This window comes from Myotis nattereri (assembly GCF_964212035.1).
Source record: "Myotis nattereri genome assembly, chromosome: 11".
NCBI classification, from domain to species: domain Eukaryota; kingdom Metazoa; phylum Chordata; class Mammalia; order Chiroptera; family Vespertilionidae; genus Myotis; species Myotis nattereri.
In genome coordinates this window covers 37,958,354-37,980,960 of record NC_138086.1, presented here as the reverse complement: position 1 = coordinate 37,980,960, position 22,607 = coordinate 37,958,354, and the positions used below count along the sequence as shown (strand labels likewise).

The 22,607-nt window shown below is 37.5% G+C and overlaps 1 protein-coding gene across 3 annotated transcripts in view; it reads left to right on the top strand.

Annotated features, from left to right (window-relative positions):
- Nucleotides 1-22,607, top strand: part of CACNA2D1 (calcium voltage-gated channel auxiliary subunit alpha2delta 1) — a 389,241-nt gene that overhangs the window by 187,490 nt on the left and 179,144 nt on the right. For all 3 annotated transcript variants that reach the window (XM_081102325.1, XM_081102324.1, XM_081102326.1), the window contains exon 4: nt 22,177-22,236. In XM_081102325.1, the coding sequence (XP_080958451.1) occupies nt 22,177-22,236 (60 nt within the window). The remainder of the gene's footprint in view (nt 1-22,176; nt 22,237-22,607) is intronic.

The following is a 22,607-nucleotide window of genomic DNA, read 5'->3' as shown; positions in this document are numbered from 1 at the left end:
GCAGTCTGTTTCTTTGATAGATATCCACTACTATTATAATTCACTTTTCCCATTTTCTTTGATTTCTTTGTTTCTGTCTTTTGCTGCTTTCAAGTGCTTACTTGTTCTCGAACTTTATTACACACACACACATGCATGCACACACATGCAATGTCCCTTAAAATATGAGAATATAAGTTGGATTTAATATGTTGTGACTTTGTTTGACTTTTTAAAATAATTTTTTATTTAAAAAAAAATACAGAATGCTTCAGAGTCAAAGTTTTTATTCAGATAGAAGGTGGAAATGAGTGGAAGGAAAAAACCAAAGGTTTTGTACAGGATAATATTCAAAGCAACTTGCCTGTGTTCTTTGAGTTTGAAGGTGGTGATTAGGTTTTCAGATTTAGAGAAGTGTGAGACAACCTAATTAAACACCTTTTTGCTGAAAAGCAGCTCTATAAAGCCAGAATGCGTTGGGAAGCTCTCAAAGCTTTTATCAGAAAGCTAATATTCTGAAGTCTTTCAAATGAATAGGTTTTGAAAAACTATTTCTCAGGCTGGAAATAAATTATAAAGGTACTCAATAAACATGCATGCTAGACTCCTTACATTGAATAGATGCAAAAATATATCTTTAAAAGCATAAAATATATAGTAAAATAAATGTGTACATATTTTCTAGTTAAACAAATAGTTGAAACAAATTAATTTTATAACTTTAGGAACCCTTAGCTTTTAATTAAAATCCTTAATAAATAATTATATATTAAAGAGAATCGCATGGCAATCAGGATGAAAAAAGCACAGCAAATCTTTACAGATTGTAGATATAGTATAGTTTTAAATAAACCCCTCATCTTCTTTATGAGCATAGTGTTTATTATTGCCCTCATTACCAGTGTACTTATTACATGTGAATTGTTTATCTTTAAATACAATGGAATATATTTTGTAATTTTGTAGTATCAATCAATAGCATACGTTTCTTTCTAACAACACAATATTATTTTTCATAGCCTGTAGTGACCTTTTAATGGCCAAGCAGACAGATCCTCTATATAAGCTGGCTTGTCATTGTATGAAATGAGAGGAATGGCCTCAATGACCTCTAAGATTTCTTTCAATCTTTAACAACATATGATTTTATGGCTTAATTTTTTATAATACCAAGAGGAAATGGTGATGGGTTGAAGGATATTCAGAAAATTCATTTATTTAATTAAAAATACTCCAAAGCTCTATCAGAGGATACTTAAGAAGATGGTATTACAATGCGAAGAGAGCATGAGATTGCCTTTAGATAATGAGTAAGGGTGGTATAAACAAACTCACACACTATTGGGTTGATTAAATTTATCTTTATGGGAATTGAATATATGGTGGTCTTTTATACTACAAATGAGATCTGAGGAAAGTTAATGAAGCTGAGTCCTCATTAGTTGGTCATGCTTTTCTGCATGTTTGATTGATAGCAAAGGATCGCTATTGTCTTTTAGTAATTAATCTCCTTGTTCCATAGAACAGAATTTTTTTTATTTAAAACAGTTTATTCAAAGTTAATAAAATTATGGATATGAAGCAATTAAACATTGGCTTACATTAAAGATAAAGAAAAACGAATTGTAAACTGAATTCTCCATTCATGGAACAAGGGCAGGCCAATCTTGCTGCGAAGATGATTCTTTCTGTGGATGTGAAGAATGGCATCATTTTGGCTTCTGTGTTTACAGCTTTCTTTTAAAAACATTTTTGCTTCTCTGACTCTTAAAATACATTCACTGAATAGTTAAAAAAAAAAACAAGTTCTCATGAGCAGAGCAGACACTGCACTGTCAGATTGCAAACACTACAACAGGATTTCTTTTCAGGGCAAGGTAGGCTTATCTATATTTCAAATTATAAATTCATTGTAAGTCACTTATCTTTGAAATATACATGTAATAAAGTTTGTTATTGCTATGGTTTTATTTTATTTGATGTTTACTTTTAAATCATCTATAATTTTTAAAAAGTATAAATTCCTCCTAAAGCAAAATCTTGTCTCTCCCTTTGAGTAGACCTAATGCAGCTGCTAGTCTTGTTTTCATCTGTCTTTTAAACAGCGAGCCTAGTAGAAGCTCCATTAAAACTCCACAAATGAAAGTGGAGGTTTTCCTACAGAATTCTTTCTTGTGTGAGTTCTTCTCCCTCCTTTATCCTTTTCCTCTAAGAACCACGCTCTTATGTATTCTTCTGTTACTATTTAGGATTCACTATTCTGAAGCTTCACCCAGGCATGCCATAACCGAAGTGGTACCTCTTATTCTAAAACTAGAGGCCTGGTGCACAAAAATTTGTGCAAGAGTAGGCCTTCCTCCACTCCAGCTGCTAGCACTGGCTTCTGGCACCCGGGACCTGGGCTGTCTTCCCTCAGGCCCCAGCTTTGTCAGGAAGGACATCTGGTCTAATTAGCATATTACCCTTTTATTATTATAGACTAGAGGCCTGGTACACAAAATTCGTGCATGGAGGGGGGTGTCCCTCAGTCCGGCCTGTACCCTCACCAATCCAGGACCCCTTGGGAGATGTCCAACTCTCTCTCTCGCAATCTGGGACTGCTGGCTCCTAACTGCTCGCCTGCCTGCCTGCCTGCCTGACCGCCCCTAACCACCTCTGCCTAACAGCCTGATCACCTCTAACCACCTCTGCCTCGGCCCCGCACCCGGGAACCAGGATTCCCTCCTCTGGCCAGCTGCAGGCACCCAGGACCCTAACTTTCCTCTCTCTGCATCAGGCCTTTAGTATTGATAATAACATTTTATCTCTGTCAGGTCTGGGGCATTTCTGAGCCTACTGGGGGTTGATCATACCCCAGTAATTCCAGTGAAGGAAAATACCCGCCCCTCCACTTTGCTTTGCTCTATAGCACACCTGAAAATTGAACTGCCTTGTGCTTTTAACCCCTTATAGAGATTTTGGTGAAATAAATTTTAGTAGTTTCTTTCAACATTCTTGGGATCTGGATAAAAACAAATCAAGAGGCTTCACTTAGAAATCTTTTCCACGTTTCTCAAACTTGGCCTATTTTTTTAGAGCAAATGTGTTTGTGTTTATTTTTCCTTTCCTGAGGATAAATTATATTCTTAAAAGCGCTTACATATTTTGGGTAAGTAAATTTCTACAGGAACATCTCATTTTCCCTCCCAAACTTTTCCAGAGTAAATCAATCTATATAGCAAAACTAAGCACCATATGCTTCTTTACTGTTTTCCACAGTGGCTGCACCAGTCTGCATTCCCACCAGCAGTGCATAAGGGTTCCTTTTTCTCCACATCCTCACCAGCACTTGTTGACTCCTTGATGATAGCCATTCTGACGGGTGTAAGATGATACCACATTGTGGTTACAGTTGTATTTCTCTGATGATTAGTGACTTTGAGCATTTTTTCACGTGTCTCTTGGCCTTCTGAATGTTCACTTTGGAGAAGTGTTTATTTAGGTTCTTTGCCCATTTTTTAATTGGATTTTTTCTCTCTTTTGTTAAATTGTATGAGTCCCCTATATATTTCAGAGATTAAACCCTTATCAGATGTACCATTGGCAAATATGCTCTCCCATGTAGTGGGCTCTCTTAGTGTGTTGATGATGGTTTCCTTTGCATTGCAGAAGCTTTTATTTTCATGTGGTCCCATTTGCTTATTTTCTCTTCAGTCCCCATTGTCCCGGTAGATTCACTTGCCTCTTTAATTTTGGATACTGTAACCTCCCTGGGAGGAGTAAGAGTTAATGGAGTTTCTGAGGAGAAAACCCCGCCTCCACTGTACATTTTTATTTGTATATTTTGATCTGACCCTTTGTTCCATTGTTGATATGCTTATTGAATTATCAAAGCAGTGGAGTGCAATGGGGTGGAGAGAGAAGAGTAAACAGTTATAAAAGGATGCTACTAATTTAGAAAATGAACATAAAATCTGGTAATTTCTGAAGGAAACCTTTTTCAAGTGCTTAATGGGTTGATATATATCTGAGCTACTCTCTACTATATAAGGAATGAAAAGAAATTAGTCCTTGTTCAGTTTTAGTGTTTCTTCCACTTATGTGATGTTGAGAGCAAGTTGTATAACTTCTGTTATCGGGTGTAATAAGGGCAATGGGACTGGAATAGGAAGCCTTATTCAAATTCCAGCACCTCCACCACTTGCCCTTTGTCAAGCTCCTTATAGGAATTATCCCATCTATCTTTCCTACAAATTTAATAGATAATATAATTAGCTCCATATTCAGATGAGTAAATAGACTTGAAAGAACAGGTAACCCAAGGCAACTTAAACTCTCTAAAGTCTGTTTACTCCTCTATACTTGGAGCTAATGATAGTATCTACTAAGTATCTAAGAAAGATGAGATAATTTCTAGGAGGTGCTTGGCAAAGAATAAGTACTAAAAAAAATCAGCCTTTATTCTTATTTATATCTCATTATGATGATCAACTGAGACAGCATCTATAAGAGAAATTTCATAAGTTATAAAGAGCTACATACATTTTAACTATCATTCGTGTGCATTGTATAATGACTATAAAACTTTATTTATTTTTTTTAAAAAAGGAAAAAAAATAGAAGCCTTCTTGAACTTCCCACTCAAGAGCTAAGTGTTTAAAATGTTGTCACTTCTTAGAAGTTTATATCTAAGAAATTGGAACAGAAAACCTTTGATAATAATGTAAGAATTTTAAGAGAATTTTGATAATATCAGTTACTGGAACTTTTTTACTGAAATTGTTGAAACTCACATAACAACAAAGAGAAATAATAGTATTACTCAAGTTAAAGAAAAAAAAAACGCTAAAGAACTACTAGATTTTTTACAGCAATTCAAAAGCACATTCTCTAGAAAAGAGGAAAACAGGAATGGCATATATATATATTTTTAAATTAGTGCATGATGTTTCTGATATTTAAAAAAATCTAGTAAATTGCATATTTTACCAATTTGATTGACTGATTTGCACATCATAGTGATTTTCCAAATACTAGGAGGAAAAATTATACACGTGGGGGAGAAGTACACACTACACACTTTTATCTACCACCAGATGTAAGGCATTTATTCCCAGTGTATCAACAAAAATAAAAAAAGGGATTGTTTCCATAGCGACGTTAGCTAAACAGAAAATGTGCTTGCTAAGATCACTATTTTGTTTTTAAAGCCTGAGCACTGACCAAATTGGCAGCCTGTGAGAGTTAATTAAACTCAAATGTAAATTATTTAAAAGTAAAAAGAAATTTAGATAGCAGGGCAGGAATGATAAATAGTTAACTACCAGTCAAAGAGTAGCCTGAGGTAAAAGAAACAAACCCCCTTTGATAGAATAAGAATCAAAGGCAGGGTGTGGGGAGGAGGAGCATCAGAGATGGCAAATCAGAATTGTAAAATGAAAAGGGTGGAAGGTGGCTGAAGCAGATACAATCTGACGGGATCTTGGGTGCAGTGCAGTATATTTATACCAGAATGATATGTACCTGTTAGATTTTACCTGCAAAAAGATAAAATAACTCCTTTCCCCCCTTCTTAATTAGTAGTAGCTAATGTTGATAAAAATGTCACTGCTGTTTGGTTTTGCAAAAATCTCATTTAATCCTTAACTATTCTGTGAAACTGGTACTATTACCTGTGTTTTATAGGTGAAGAAGCAGAAACACAGAGAAATTAAATAACTCCTCCCATATTTTCTTTTTTAAAATGTTATTTATTTTTACAATTTATCTTTATTGTTGAAAGTATTACAGATGTCCCTTCTAGCCCAGGCCTTCACCACTCTCTTCTCTCCTGTATTTTCAAAGTCAAGACATGTTTTATGGTTTCCTGAGTTCTTGAACAAGCCCTCCACGAAAGTTCAAGCAAAAGTAAAATCTTCAGAAATATATTCAGAATAGCTGGTGGAAAATTTTATGTGATATTTTTAGTTGCCATGTAATATAAGGATGTTTTTGCATTTACCCAGTACGTTATAGGTAGTAGCTGCCCATGTCTAATATTTGTCTGCAGAACAGTTTTGGTGCAGTGGGAGGTGATGGATGTCTATGTGAGTTCATTTGGAAAATTAATTACTCAGGCTATTTTAAAACTCTTGAATTATGACAAGGGAAATATACTGATAAATACTTTTAGGGATTATAAAATGCTAAAAGATAAATTCTATATGAAATGATCCTTTACTGATAGTATAAACCTTTTAAGTTACTTTCCACTGTAGGGTATCAAAATAAATTTGGTAGACCCTTTTGATCTGCTCTAACTGCCAATCTTTTTTAAAAAAATATATTTTCATTTGTTTGATACATATGCAAACTTATATGTAGACATACTTGAAACTAAAGATAAATTACAAAAATGTATTCTTTTGTCATATATATTTATTTATATATTTGCCTTTAGTTAAAGTCGTTGAAGAGAGTTGAAGCTTTTATTTTTTATTTTTTTATTTTAATATTTTTTATTGATTAAGATATTACATATGTGTACCCTCTACCCCCCCCCCCCATCCCCTCACCCCCCCCGTTGTCCGTGTCCATTGGTTAGGCCTATATGCTTGCATATAAGTCCTTTGGTTGATCTTTCCCCCTTGCCCCCACCCTCCCCTACCTTCCCTCCAAGGCCCGACAGTCCAATCAAAGCCTCTCCGTCTCTGGATCAGTCCTTGTTCATCAGTTTATGTTGTTCATTATATTCCACAAATAAGTGAGATCTTGTGGTATTTATCCGCTCTCCAGTTCCATCCATGCTGTGGCAAATGGTAAGAGTTCCTTTTTCTTCTTCCTCTTCTTAAAGAATACCTTTCAGCATTTCATATAATGCTGGTTTGGTGGTGATGAACTCCTTTAGCTTTTTCTTATCCGTGAAGCTCTTTATCTGACCTTCCATTCTGAATGATAGCTTTGCTGGATAAAGTAATCTTGGTTGCAGGTTCTTGCTATTCATCTCTTTGAATATTTCTTGCCACTCTCTTCTGGCCTGCATGGTTTCTGTTAAGAAATCAGCTGACAGTCGGATGGGTACTCCCTTGTAGGTAACTGAGTTTCTTTCTCTTGCTGCTTTTAAGATTCTCTCTTTATCTTTTGCTCTTGGCATTTTAATTATGATGTGTCTTGGTGTGGTCCTCTTTGGATTCCTTTTGTTTGGGGTTCTCTGCGCTTCCTGGACTTGTAAGTCCATTTCTTTCACCAGGTGGGGGAAGTTTTCTGTCATTATTTCTTCAAAAAGGTTTTCAATATCTTGCCCTCTCTCTCCTTCTGGTACCCCTATAATTCTGATGTTGGTACGCTTGAAGTTGTCCCAGAGGTTCCTTACACTATCTTCATATTTTTGGAATCTCTTTTCTTTTTTCTTTTTCGGTTGGGTATTTTTTGTTTCTTTGTATTTCAAATCTTTGACTTGATTCTTGGGATCCTCTTGTCTGCTGTTGGGTCTCTGTAAATTATTCTTTATTTCAGTCAGTGTATGCTTAATTTCTAGTTGGTCCTTTTTCATGTCCTCCATGGTCTCACTATACTCCTTGAGGGATTCATTAAATTTATCAGCGGTTTCCATAAAATTCTTGACAAACCTTATAAACGTGGCCTTGAACTCTATATCCAGTCGTCTGCCCTCCTCCGTTTCTGCCAATTGTGACCTGTTTCTTTGTCTCCGCATTTTGGCTGCTTCCCTGTGTTGATAGAGTGGCCCTGCGCGACAGGTGTCCTGTAGGGCCCAGTGGCTCAGCCTCCCCCGTTACCTGGGGTGGACACTCTTGTTGCACTCTTGGTGCCTTGGTTGTTGTAGGATCACTGGGAGGAATTGACCTCCAGGCCAATTGGCTGTGGGAAGCAGCTGTGTCTGAAGTGGGAGAATGGTCCCCCTCTGACCACTGGGTACAGTGGCTCCTGGATCTAAGGAGGTGCTAATTCAGCCCCTGCCTGAGGCCACACAGCCGGAGCCACGAAGAGGCTCAGCTGTGAAGCAATGCAAGCCGCTGCGGGGCCTTGGGCCTTCTCTTGGAAGTTCCGGGTTTGCCTGGCTGGGCTGCAGTTAGGTACATTCACATGCAAAAGCCTCTGCTGCAGCCTGGGTGGGGCGGGGTCTCAGGGAGTCAAAAGGGCGGAGAAAGAAGCTATGGCTGATTCTCAGCGCCCGGAGTCGTGCGTCTCAGTGTCCCGGTAACGGCTGCAAGCACCTCTGAGGGAAATCCGCCCTCAAGTTCGCCCGCTGCCGCCTGACAGACCAGCCTCTCCTCGTATGAGTCCTGGGTCCCCAGAGACTTCCAGGAACTGGATTTCAGAGCAGTCGGGAGCTTGTGATTCAAAAAGACAGCCACGTCCTCAGGTGCCACCCCCTTTCCGCGCGCGCGAGCCGCCGCCGTACCTCTGCACTCAGCCTCCGCAGCTCCTCTGGCTCTCAGCATGCTTTTCTTTTCTTCTAGTTGTAGAAATTACACTCAGCCAGCCTTCCTGTTGTTCTGGACGATGTTTGCTCCATCCTTTGGGATATTTTTCAATTGTTGTGTGAGGTGACTATTTCCCGGTGTTTATCTATGCCGCCATCTTAGTTTCTCTCCGAGAGTTGGAGCTTTTAGATTCACCTGTTTTTTTTTCCTTTGAAAAAAGAAAAGTTGAAAATATTAAAAATTAATTTTAAAGGTACTTCCCAATCTGCTACACTACATCATTTTATTACGTCAGTTTGCATCATATTCAATTAAACTGTTTTTGCTATTTTCTTATTCTAATAAGGCCCACGTTAACACATTTTTAGATTTATAGAAAGGCACAGCCTCACACAAACCATCTGACAGTGAAAAGTGGCCTTCCTACATTTTTCTCCTTCTTTTTAAGCGGTTGTGTACTTTTTCAGGTCTTTTGTATTAACTGAGTGCTGCAAAGATTTGATTATTTCCTTATAAGTAAAGCTAATTTTTCTTTTCTCCCTCTCATAAGCTTTTGTGCTTTATGCTTTATTTGAGAACCAGTACATTAAAAACAAAATGAAACCTGGAGCTTACACAAGTTTCTGCAAAGTACAAGTAGTGGGCTTGGTAGAACTAAGCACGTTTGAGCCCACTTAGTATCCTGTATCCAAGAAACAGAGGAAGGAAGGGGAGAATTATAAAACTATAAATATAAAGCAGTGCATTTCAATAATATATTTCAAAGAGGAAAAATAATAAGAGAATATAATTTTAGATAATTCTAAATTGCATTTTTATCAATTCTAATTATCTTTAGGACATTTTTTGAGGATTCAATACAGTCTATATACATTGATATTGTATTCTGTACCACAGTCATTTTACATATGTTTTCAAAAATCATTTTTTCTTATTTATTTTAGGTTTCAAACTAAAGCTAATTTTCTCAGCAACAAAGCTAAAAAACTATAAAAATCAGTAAAAATAAGACTGTAAATCATGATCAAACTTCTGAGTTGTTATCAATCTACTTGTGGACTTCTGCCTCACCCTTTCATCTCCATTGTGTCTGAATTTACCAGGTTTATTTTTCAAAAAGGTATAGAGCCATTTGCTGTTATTTTATTTCCCATTGCTACAAGAGCTCGTTGTTAAGATCATATAAATCTTCTGCTTGAATAATGCTCTGATTTTTATTTTAGAGCGGTACTTCTCAAAAGTGCACATTAGAATCACTGGAGGTCTTGTTAAAACATAGGCTAATGAGGCTCACCCCAAGAATTTCTGATTAAATAGGTGCTGAGCAGGTTCTGAGAATGTGCATGTCTAGCGGTTCCCAGGTGATGCTGCTCCTGCCGGTCTGGGCGCCCTTTGAGAAGCACTATCCTAGGGATGCTGAGACGTAAGCAGGGTATAAAACGCATGCTCAGGAAAGAACTGAGGACGAACTAAATGTATCAGTTAAATGATGTTGAGGGTTTGAAAATATGGAGACGGATCCGTGAACATTGTTATGGAAACGGACTCAACTAGGGATGGTGCTTCAAGAAATATCAAGGCTCTGAGGTTTTACCCTTCTTGACAGCTAACAAGCTGGCTCACCCCAGTTTCAAAGATTCAGGAGACTCCCTGAGTCAGACACAATGGGTTTGCTGGTTCCTACGCAGCAGGAAGCTTGGTATTGTGTTACCACCAGTTCCTTCTGACCCTCAAGGCCATGCAGAGTAGCGCAGGTAGTAGGCACTGTGTGTGCCATGGGTCTGTGTTGCAGCCCAGGAAACCTGGGATTGGAAAAACCCATCTTTTAAATGGGGACTCCCAGCAAACCTGCTTAACTTTTCTCCCACAGACTATTCTTATTTTCTGGAGCAACAAATAAATCTGGAGGGAGACATGCTGCCTGTCTTCCCAGACTGTTGGATATTCTTGAAAAGATAGGAGCAAAATCTCCTGATTATGTGGTCCCCTGATACAGTGGTTCTCAACCTTGGCTGCACATTAGAATCACCTGGGAATCTTTTTAAAATCCTGATTTCTGGGCCTCATCCTCCGGAAAATCTGTTTCTTCGTTATGGGGTGGGGCCACAACATTAGTAACAAAGAAACAGAATTTCCGGAGGATGAGGCCCAGAAATCAGGATTTTAAAAAGCTTCCCAGGTGATTCTAATGTGCAGCCAAGGTTGAGAACCACTGCCCTAATATAAGTAGTCTGATGTTTTAGCTTAACTGTTTGGGACTCTAGAGCCAATTATTAATAGGGTTAAGGGCTAGACTAGTTTTAGGAACTGTTTTTTTGTTTTGTTTTGTTTTCTTTTCCTCTCCACTGACCAGATTCTCTTCCTTCTCCACACTGATCATTTCTTGAGTTTCTGAATCCACATTAGTATTCAACATTTAGAGAACAAGGCAACTGATTATAAATTAGCTCTAGAATCCTAGAGTGGGATTATATGGATTAGCTTGGACCCCTGCCACATCCCCAGCCAAATTCTACGAAGTTTTAAGGATCAGGTGGGGACAAATTAACACACCAACTTTTACCAACTGAGTGGTGATGAATTAATCTAGCAATATGTTTGTCAGATAGAAAGACAACTTTTGTGGCCTCTCAAAGTGTCATGGTAATGAATAATGATGATCTAGTGAACCTAGTTATAAATCTTGATAAGCTGAGAGAAAACCTTGAAAACACTTGGAAATGATGATTTCCGCATTCTCACACATGTTAATTGAGTGCCTGCTCTCTGGTGCTTTGTGTAAAGTGCGTGAGGTGTACAGACATGAAAGAGCTTCTTCTTATACTTAAGGAACTCACATTTAACGTTTTATTGAAAGATAGAAGAAAGCCAGACAGCCAGAAAGAGTGAGGGAGAGAGAGACAGAAAGAGAGAGAGAAGTTGAGTACAACATAAAGGGTGTCAGAATAGTGTAAACATATGGCTCTAGTAAAGGGCAAGAGTTTATTGTTGTTGCTTCTCCTTAGAACAATGCTTCTCAAAGAGTAATTAAATCCATATGTCTAATAGAGCTAAAATATTCCCCTCTAGAACAATGTTTTCAAAGTTTAATCCAAGGAAAAGGAGTACTCTATTGAACATACAGAATTCTGGGAATGACCCCAGGTATGGAATCAGAATCTTTGGGTGAATGTGGGGTTGAGTGGGTTCATATGAAGTCCAAGTATGTTGAACACGCTCTTTAGATTTGTCAAAGTGTAAAGCTGATGTGGAAATTATGTTCATTTGAACAATCTTTTATTTTATTGTTTTGTGCTGTAGAGCCAAAAATAGGTAATGATAATTACCGGTTATATATTATTTACATTTGCTACCACTGAAAGGAATTTTACCATTCTTACCAGATGACATCTCCTTTACCCTGGCTTCTGTATTCCAAGAGTCTGCCAGTTTATTTGGGGCTAATTACATCTCTGAAGATTAGACTTGAAGCTTTGTGATTAATTTCAGAAGCATTTCGTGAATATAACAGATCCATGGCTGGAATCTATATAACACGATCCAGAAACTATATTCCAAAAGATTTATTTTTCACTGGGCCAGAAGTAGAATGAATGATGACTGGCTTGACTTTTAGCAACTTTTATTTATATATTTTGCTTATGGTATACTCCCTTAAAACTTGCAGTGGAAGGAGAAATCGTGTTTATATTATGAGATTTTTATTTCATATAACCTGGAATGAAATGAATTGTAAGAAAATGATAGACTATTAAAAAGAATTAATCTGTAGCCTTATATAGCACTTTATGCAGTATGAGATTTATATGTGATTTGGATTAATACAATAAATTAATATTTTACTATTTTTATAGTTCTCATGTCATAATTCCAGTATTTGCAGAAGTGTTAAAATATTTGAATAGACATAAATGATAAGACTATATACTTTATTCTCCTGGGTCAGTCTATTTACAACTAATTTTAATGAATAGTAAAAATTATATATTATGTAGCTTGTTCTGTTTCTCTTAAGAAACAATAGTCAAGAAGGCAAACTCCCTTTTTTCTTCTTAATTATCTCAAAAAGATAGACTGGTGCTAAGCTATTTAATCAGGATTTGGTAAAATTTCTCAAATTATTGAAGTATATTTTTCTAAATTACAGCAGAATTTTATTAAAAATAACCTTTGTGTCTTGTAGCCAATTTGGGATTGCCCAGCTGGAAAAACAAAAGTGAGTTTGAAAAAACAAGAAATTTAATGATTGTAATTATGTGCTCATGTTTTGTGTTATTAAACAAAACCAGAACGTCTGCAAAAACATATTTTAGGCAAGCCTAAGTAAAACATAAAAACAGTGTTTAGTCATCTTTGTAAGAGTGGGCTTGCTAACCCACAGCACCACAGTGAAAGGGATCAAAATGTCTTTGGGTAAGTTGTCTTACTTAAATGTTGATTTAGCATCTTTCAAACTGTACCAGTAATACCTGTGCAGAAACAACGATAATGAGAAAGGATAGGTAAGACTGCATTTACAAATAAGGCCTGTTACTATCTTCTGATGATAAAGATGCAATAATAGCATAGTGTTTTAGTGCTAAAAAAGAGTTATAGAGATGGCTTCAGTTTTGTTTCCTTGAGGGTTCTTCTCTCTTCTGGGCACCTTATCTTTATTTTCAAAACCCTGATTAAACCATTTCTCAAAACTCCCTGACAGTAATTGATTCTCTCGTTCAATCTAAACCATGACTTCCAATGATTATGGGTTTCTCTCTAGGAATATCAGCCCTCTCCCCCCACTAAAGCTGGTGCGGGTTTTCTTTGGCATTCAGCCTACACACAACCTTGGAAAAATCAACAGTATTGACATCAGATAACATTTGCATACTTAAAAAAATATTTGTCAAACAGTGCCAAAGAATATAGACTAATTCATTATACTGATTACTATGGGTAGAAAAATTGGTTAAAGGAGATAAATAAGGTGAGCTTCAAGGTTATTTGTAATATTTTATTTTTTCCAAAGTAGTTACTAAAGCAAATATAAAAAATAAAGATGAATCTGGGTCATGGGTTCCAGAATATTTTTAGGCTTTTCACTATTTTTCATATTTCATAATGATCTCCTCTTTCTCATTTTATTTATGATAAACAAAATAAAATGGAACTCACTTTATTGACTATTATATTAAACTCACATTCCTTGAATCGCTTATACTTTGGGACCACCATATGGGTCTTTAAGAGCTTTTTGGCTTGGCAACATACAGTTAAAATATAGGGACTATTCAAATGTTTTCATTTGTTTCACCCAGATATGTATGTGTTGAAGTGGTCATCAGTGATTGTAATTCTAACATAGCCTATTCTATGAAGTTATATTTGTAAGCTTCAAATGGAAAAAAAAATATTGAGTTTATAATGTACTAGATGTTTAGCATACCAAACATAAAGTATATAAAGGAGTTATTATTCTTAGATGCAGAAAAATGTTGAGTTCATTGCTTAAAATTTCATAGTTACTGAATGGAAGCACCAGAATTGGGAACCAGATCTGTCTGGTTTAGACGTACATGCTCATTATACTGTACCTCCAAAATAATGTATTGTACCTGTACATTTTTCTTCAAAACCTATGTCTATTATTCAACTAAATTTGCCATTTTCAATTGATAATATTAGACCATTCAATTGATTATACTGATTTTTTTTTACTATGTTAAGAACATTGGATGAAGATAGGCAAAATTCATTAAAATGATAAAAATTGTCAAATAGACATAATATTATTGCTTTTCCTTATATGGTATTAATTATTTGAACATTAATCACATAACACATGCATATTTTACTTGGATTAGTCTATTGTGAAGCTCTGTTACCTCTTTATATATGTATGTATATATATGTATATATATACACACATATATATATAATTTTTATTGATTTCAGAGAGGATGGAAGAGGGAGAGAGAGATAGAAATATCAAAGATGAGAGAATCATTGATTGTCTGCCACCTGCATGCCCCCCACTCGGGATAGAGCCCGCAACCAGGGCATATGCCCTTGACTAGAATTGAAACCTGGGACCCTTCAGTCTTTAGACAAATGGTCTTTCCACTGAGCCAAACAGACTGGGACTCTATTACCTCTGTATTAGGAAGAAATGTCTTGACATACACTAGCCAAAGAGATTGTTTCTTTGAGTGATGTTTTTAAGTCAATTCTTAATTAACACGAATATCAACATTATTAGAGTTTAACTCAACTGGCATATGATCCCTGAAGTTTTCCTTTCAAAGCTATCAAAAGAAAATTTCTAATAATTAAATATATTAAAAAATTATTTTATCTTTCATCTGCAATTACCTTACAGTCTAGGAAGCAAATTATAAACAGGTTTGGAAAATAGTATCTTTCCAAGAAAAAAAATATATGTAGGTATTGTTAAGGAAGAATGATAGAATTATTTCTTTATACACTGTGTAATTATAGGGCTTTGATTAGACTTTCATATCACCTGACAGAATTCAATGCCAGTGGAAGAGATAAAGACATGTCAAAAAGTGAAGGTTGAGAATGAATAGGCCTTCAAGGGAGCTGATCTTTCTCTGATCTGATAAAATGTCTCCCTTTCTCTGTTTCTGTTTTTGTTTTGTTTTTTTCTTTCCTGCAGATCACTGCATATCAAAAGCTTTCTCTCTGAATAGCAATAGTCTCTCAGGATTTGAGGACAGGACCTATGTAAAGAAAGTTCTAAAACTGACATACAGTTTTTTGTTGTTTTTGTTTTCAGCCTTTAGAAATGTCTAAAAATTTGCTGGGGAATATCCCATTAATCTGAAATAGTTCTCTACCAGTGGTTTTGGTTTTGACAGTGCTTTGTCTTCAAATAGTCTGTCAATGACTAGTGATGTTCACACTTTTGATGGGTTAAATGGATATTAAAGATTGTTCTTGTGGAATGAGCATAAGCTTTGGAGTCAGAAGGCTTAGCTTAAAGTCCATTTTGTTAAATTTGTGAGTCCTAAAAAAGTCATTAATATGATTTTCTATTTTATCATGCTCAAACCAATAGATAGGTAGGGATGCACAGACATCTGTGACATTGTTTATACATTTATTGTTTTATACTCAAAGGATTTTTAAATACATGTGCTGTTTCATTTATAATAAAGCCATTTAATGAATCTTTCTGGCATATCTTAATATGAGCAGAATTAAGTTTTAGTTTTCTGTCAAAGGTAGTTATGCTGAGCTGGGATCTTTGTTTCTATCTGGTGCTTGGTCTGATTTTAATGATTGATATTATTACTATTAATTAAATGAGAAAAATATTATCTTTCCTGTAATAAATTATTGTTATAGACTACACTTATATAGCCAACTATGGAAACAGGGATACTCTACCAAGCAAATGTTCACATTTTATTAGGTAGGAATTTTATCAATCTTAACACATTTGTTTGTGGCATTTAATGGTCAATCATTGGCTTTAAAAAGAAATGTCACCTGACCAGAATAGAAGTTAATTAGGGACTTGAAGTGTCAGTTTTCTGTAAGTCATGACTAGCTGGTCTTTTGCCACAAGAAAGATCACCATCAGCAACTATTTGTTTGAGTCCCCAAGATAGACTATTTAAGCATCTAAAGTTCAGTGTTACGCTTTATCATGAGATTTGCTGGATTAAAATGTATTTTGTTAATTTCTTTGTGAACAAAGAAGATAACAGTAGTGCATTTCATAACTGTATTTTCAGATTTCCAAGCTAAGGATATAAAATTTAGCAATTTTTGAACTTCAACCAAACTTTTAAAATACACTTTGCCTCCCTTCCTTCCTTCCTTCCTTCCTTCCTTCCTTCCTTCCTTCCTTCCTTCCTTCCTTCCTTCTTTCCTTCCTTCCTCCCTCCCTCCCTCCCTCCCTCCCTCCCTCCCTCCCTCCCTCCTTCCTTCCCTCCCTGCCTCCCTCCCTCTTCACGTGAGGATATTTTCATTGATGTTTTAGAGAGGGAAAGGAAGAGAGAAAGAGAGAGAGAAACATTAATCAGTTGCCTCCCATACACACCCCGACCTGGGATCAAACCAACAACCTAAGTATGCAACCTGACCAAGAATTGAACCCACAGACTCTAGTGTACAGACAATGCTCCAACCAACTAGGCCACACCAGCCAGGGTCACGTTTTTTTTTCATATATAACTGCAGGGTGCCCTCCACCCCCCGCCAAAAAAAATGTATACACACTTTAACAGCTGATAGCTCAATTTTGAAAATGAAATGTGTTTTAATAAACATTGCCTTTATAATTATTCAAAATATGTGTATCCTTTTGGGGGGATACCCTATATATGTCTTTAAGTTTCTAAAACTATTTATGAATTTTGTGACAAATGGCACTTATTTTAGAAAATTAGTGTTTAAAAGCATATATTAGAAATAGAGCTAATTTGGACTTTCCTCCCTGGAGGATAATTATCTTATAGTTTGTTGCTATTATTCATTTCTCTTTAATTTTTTTTTCTAGAAGTAAACTGTAATGCTTACTGTCATTGTGGCTAATTAAGCATGGATTGTGTTTATATCATAAGCCATGTGATTCTGGATCAGATCACTTTCGTTGTCCTTTCTCATGCTCTCTAGAATAGAGAACACTGTGGTAGAATTTGAACTCCGGCGTTAAAAACTGTGTTTCCCTGTGGCTGAATATCCCCCAGTGTGTTTTGTTTGGGGGTGGGGGTGGGAGGGTAGGGGAATTATCCTTCTTCTGTGCACTGTGAAAAGGAAAAAAAATCTTAATATTCTTCTCTAAGACATAAAGGCATTCTAGAGTTCTAATATTTTTTAATCTAAAAAATATTTAACTTATTTGTATTTTATCCAGTATTTTCTTTAAATCCACAAAATACTTAAGTTTGTTGTGTGCCCCAAACATATGAATATTCAGCTGTTAAAAATATTACCTTATATTACCTGTTAAAAATGAGGGAAGACTTACACTTTGAATTTGTCACGAATATCACTTGATGTTTATCTTCTCATTCTGCCTTTTCTTTCTTTATCTTCCCACACTGAGGCTTTCTGATGAAGAAATTGCTTCCATTTCCATTTCACTTGCTGCTGTCTTATTCACTTTTTTTTGCTACATTTCCACACTGAATTTGAGTTTCCAAAAGTAGTGTGATGAAATGCTACTGAAGGGTATGCATTCTTTTAACTTTGCTGTTTAGTTATTTCTTTTTGTAGGGATAAAGCGTAAAGAAGCTTTTTTGTTTACTCTGGTACAATTTCTAATGTTTACTAGCCCCTATTACATCCCATTTGTGCCTGGTGGCTGATAGCCGAAACCTTTGTCATTTAAAATTGCTGGACAATTTTCCTCTTAATTCAGCTTAGGGACTCTTAAATTGAGATCTCCCTTTAGCTAATAGTTTATAGTCATGGATAATACTTACATAATAGGTAGAAAAATGAACAGATTATATTAAATAGCAGGGAATAGAGGTCAATACACCAATATAAAAAAACTGCTCTAAAGGTTGTTTCCATTTTCCAGTGTAGCCTGGATTTGCTAGGAGCACACTCTGAAGCATAGTTCATTGTGAAAGATTCAACACATGCACCAGCGAACCACTAGGAGATTTGTACTTTTTACAAACCTAACCTGATCATTTATCTCTTAGTAAATGAGTATAATACCTTCAACTTGATTACGTGGGGTCCCCCCAAAATGTATACTCACTTTGAATGATCATAAAGTCAGTGTTTATTAACATACAGTTCATTTTCAAAATTTAAATGTATATTTTTTTAATGATTGCAGAGAAGAAGCGAGAGGGAGAAAGAGACAGAAATATCAATGATGAAAGAGAAACATTGATTGGCTACCTCCTTCACACCCCACACTGGGGATCGAGCCCGAAACCTGGGCATATGACCGGGAATCGAACCATGTCCTCCTGGTTCATAAGTTAATTATCAACCACTGAGCAGTGCTGGCCAGGCCATTTTAACAATTTATGAGAATCTACAGAAATGAAGAATTATTTTTTTCTGCACCTGTTTTCTTTTTTAAAAAATATATTTTATTGATTTTTTATAGAGAGGAAGGGAGAGGGATAGAGAGTTAGAAACATTGATGAGAGCGAAACATCGATCAGCTGCCTCCTGCACACCCCCCACTGGGGATGTCCCCGCAACCAAGGTACATGCCCTTGACTGGAAATCGAACCTGGGACCCTTCAGTCCGCAGGCCAACACTCCATCCACTGAGCCAAACCGGTTAGGGCAGCACCTGTTTTCTAACTGAGGACTGTCTGGTCTGGCACTGCTGATAGCAGGAAGCAATGGAATCACAAATATCAAGAATCATTTTATTCGTATCTGTGCACCCTCAGTCCATCAACTGTTGTCTGTTTTGTACCGTTAACTTTATTTTTTATGTATCTCCATAAAAAAAGTCTAGTGGATAAATTTTCTGTGTTCAAAGTTTAGTGTGGCTTCACCCATTATTTTAAATAAGTTAAACCTGGAAAGGAGTGAAAATTAAGTGAGTTATCAGCTGTTAAAGTCGGTCTACATGTTTTTGGAACACCCTGCATTTGATGTTATATTTGTCCTGTTTCTTTCTGCCATTGTCTTTTAACTGTGTGTGTGTGTGTGTGTGTGTGTGTGCATTGGGGGTGGAGGCGGGGGGGAAGCAGGGCAGGCCACAGATGCACACACTAAGCTATTTTTCCCATATGGACACAGAGTGCAAATAGATTCATAATTACTCTTCAGAGTTACATAGCTGTTATACATATAACTCATTTAATCCTTTGAACAATCCATGAGGCAGATTCTCACATTATTCACATAAGAAAATGGGAGGAGAAACTTAATTTTTTCTAAGTTTGCACAGCTAGTATACAGCAGGGTTGGTATTTAAACCCAGGTAGTCTGGCTGAATCTCTTTACTCTTAATCACTAAATGTTCCTGTCTCTTGTAAAACCTTATAACATGGAGAACATAATAGTAACACAAGGAACTACAAAGAGAAAAACCTAAACACCAGAGAAGGAAAAAAATAATCTACCTACAAAAAGTATTAGGAGATGGACAATAGATAGCTTATCATCAGCCTAAGGAAATAAGTCAGTGTACAATTCTCTAACTCATTTAGTATATAAGAATGAAGGTAAATGAAGCTATATTCAGGTGTGACGATTGTGACAGCTTGCTACTACTCACAGGTTATCTCTGAAAGAACTATTAAGAATGCTCTATTAAGAAAGAACTATTAAGGTGGACATTATCACATTGTTGTGACTTTTGGTAAAATAAAAACAATGGAATATGATAGTAACAAAGTGCCTAGTACAATGCTTAGTGTATATTTAATGATTTTTCAATGTCATTTCCTTTCTGCTTATATAGAAACTAGAGGCCCGGTTCACAAAAATTTGTGCACTCGGCGGGGAGGGAGGATCCCTCAGCCCGGCCTGTGCCCTCTCGCAGTCTGGGACCCCTCGGGAGATAATGACCTGCTGGCTTAGTCCTGCTTCCGGGTGACAGAGGGCAGGCCCAATCCCTAGGTGCAGCCCCTGGTTGGGCTCAGAGCAGGGCTGATTGGGGAGCTGGGGCCCCACCCCCTATCATGCACAGAGCAGGTTGCGATGCCACCTTCAGTCAAACTCAGGGTAGGGCCGATTGGGGGGCTGGGGCACCGCCCCCTGTCACACTCAAGGCAGGGCCGATGGGGAGGTTATGGCTCTACCCCATCACACATAGAGCAGGGCCTGTGGAGGGGGGTTGGGGCGCTGCCCCCTGTCACACACAGAGCAGGGCCGATCAGGGGGTTGGTGTGCCCCACCCTGTCACACACAGAGCCGCAGGGCGATCAGGGGGTTGGGGAGCTCCCCCCATCAGGCACAGAGCAGGGCTGATCAGGGGGTTGGGGCACCTTCTCCTGTCACGAACAGAGCTGGGCGGACAGGGAGGTTGTGTCCCCGCCCCCTGTCACACACAGAGCCGCAGGGCGATCATGGGGTTTGGGCGCTGCCCACTTTCACACTGATTCTGGTGCCAGGAGGCCTCTCAGCTCTGCTGATCCCGGTGCTGGGAGGCCTCACGGCTCCTCTGATCCCGGTGCTGGGATGCATATTACCCTTTTACTATATAAAATATGATAGAGGCCTGGTGCACGGGTGGAGGTCAGCTGGTTTCCCCTAAAGGATGTCCTAGATCAGAGTGGGGGTCCTCACTGGAGTGCCTGGCCAGCCTGGGTGAGGGGATGATGGCTGTTTGCAGCTTGTCACACACCCTTCATGGTGGGGGTCCCGCTTGGGTGCCTGGCCAGCCTGGGTGAGAGGATGATGGCTGTTTGCAGCTGCTCACACACCCTTCAGTGTGGGGGTCCCCACTGGGGTGTCTGGCCAGTCTGGGTGAGGGGCTGAGGGCTGTTTTCAGGCTGGTGGGTGACTGAAGCTCCCAACTGCTCCTTTTTTTCTTTTTTTTTATTCTGGGCCAGCTTTAGCTCTGGCTCCAGCTCTGAGGCCTCTTCTGCTGAAAGCAGGTATCTGGTTTGTTTGGATTCTATAATCGAAACACTATATCAACTCTAGCTCTGAGATCCCAGCTCGCTGAAATCAGGTTTCTGGGGTTTTGTTTAGCTTCTATATTTGTAACAATGTTTCAAACTGCAAGCTCAGAGGCCGCTAAGGCAGGCGGGGAATGTTGGTTTCCTCCATCACTGAAGCAAGCAAGCCCCATGTTCACTTCAAGCTGCCTGGCTGCCAGCCGCCATCTTGGCTGGCATTTAATTTGCCTATCTCGCTGATTAGCCAATGGGAAGGGTAGCGGACGTACACTAATTACCATGTTTCTCTTTTATTAGATAGGATACTAGAGGCCTGATGCACGAAATTCGTGCAAGAGTAGACCTTCCTTACTCTAGTTGCCGGCACTGGCTTCCCGCTGGCACCCGGGACCCGGGCTTTCCTCCAGCCTCCAGTAGGCACCCAGGACCCGGGTTTTCCTCACTGGCTTCGTCAGGAAGGTCGTCCAGAAGGACATGTGGTCTAATTAGCATTTTATGCTTTTATTATTATAGATATCCTATTCAGGAATGTACTAACAACAACCTACCAAGATTAAAATACTCTATCTATTGACTGAAGCTTTCTCTAAAAACTAAAATGTTAGTCGTTTTAAATATATATATATATATATATATATATGTATATATATATATTTTATGAGAATCTAGAGAAATGAAGAAATTTTATGAATAAAAATATACATATACTTATATATATTTATATATCTTACATATATTTTTATTTATTTCAGAGAAGAAGGGGGAAGGAGAGAGAGATTGAAACATCAATGATGAGAGAGAATTATTGATCGGCTGCCTCCTGCACACCCCCTGCCGGGTATCAAGCCCGGGATCTGGGTATGTGCCCTGAAGGAACGGAACCATGACCTTCTGGTTCATAGGCTGACCTCTGAGCCACACTGCCCAGGTTGAAATGTTAGTTTTTGATAGAAAGCACTTGAAGGGGACATTACTGCCCATGATGTCAGAGCCCATGAGCTTCATGGTATTCAGGAGTAGTACGTTACTTATATTACTAAAAAGGTAAATAGATGTACTGTTTATCAACTTCAGTAGGTTATATTACTTAATCATTTAGACTTTATGAATTATAAATAAGGAGTCACTTCTGTTTTTTTGCCTTCATAAGTGATTTCAAAACCCAAAGACTATATAATGAATACATATTTATGTGGTCATTTTCATTCTAAGATTTATTGTTTTCTTTTCAGCGCCTGGCTTTGGAAGCAGAGAAAGTTCAAGCAGCCCACCAGTGGAGGGAGGATTTTGCAGTAAGGACCCTTTTTTTACCAATTGGTTTAAATAAATGATGCGCTGTGTCTTTATAGTTTTCATTCCATTAATATTATTTAGTGATGAAATCTTATGGTTTATAGGACCAAAATATAGCTATAGTTTGTTGCTTTAAAAATATTGCTTTTCGATAATCAGGGCCAATTAAGTTATTCCAAATGTTCCTGCTTATGTTCTATATTTTTTAAAAAGAAGAGTTCATTGAAATGTTCTTCCATACTCAAAGGTATTTATAAAATTAATTACAGTAAAAAATAACATTACAGTACAATATCTGAATAAACTTTGTAGATATATTAGTTGAAAAACAAGTGGCATTTTAAAATTCTGAGTTTGTGAGAAGCGACTT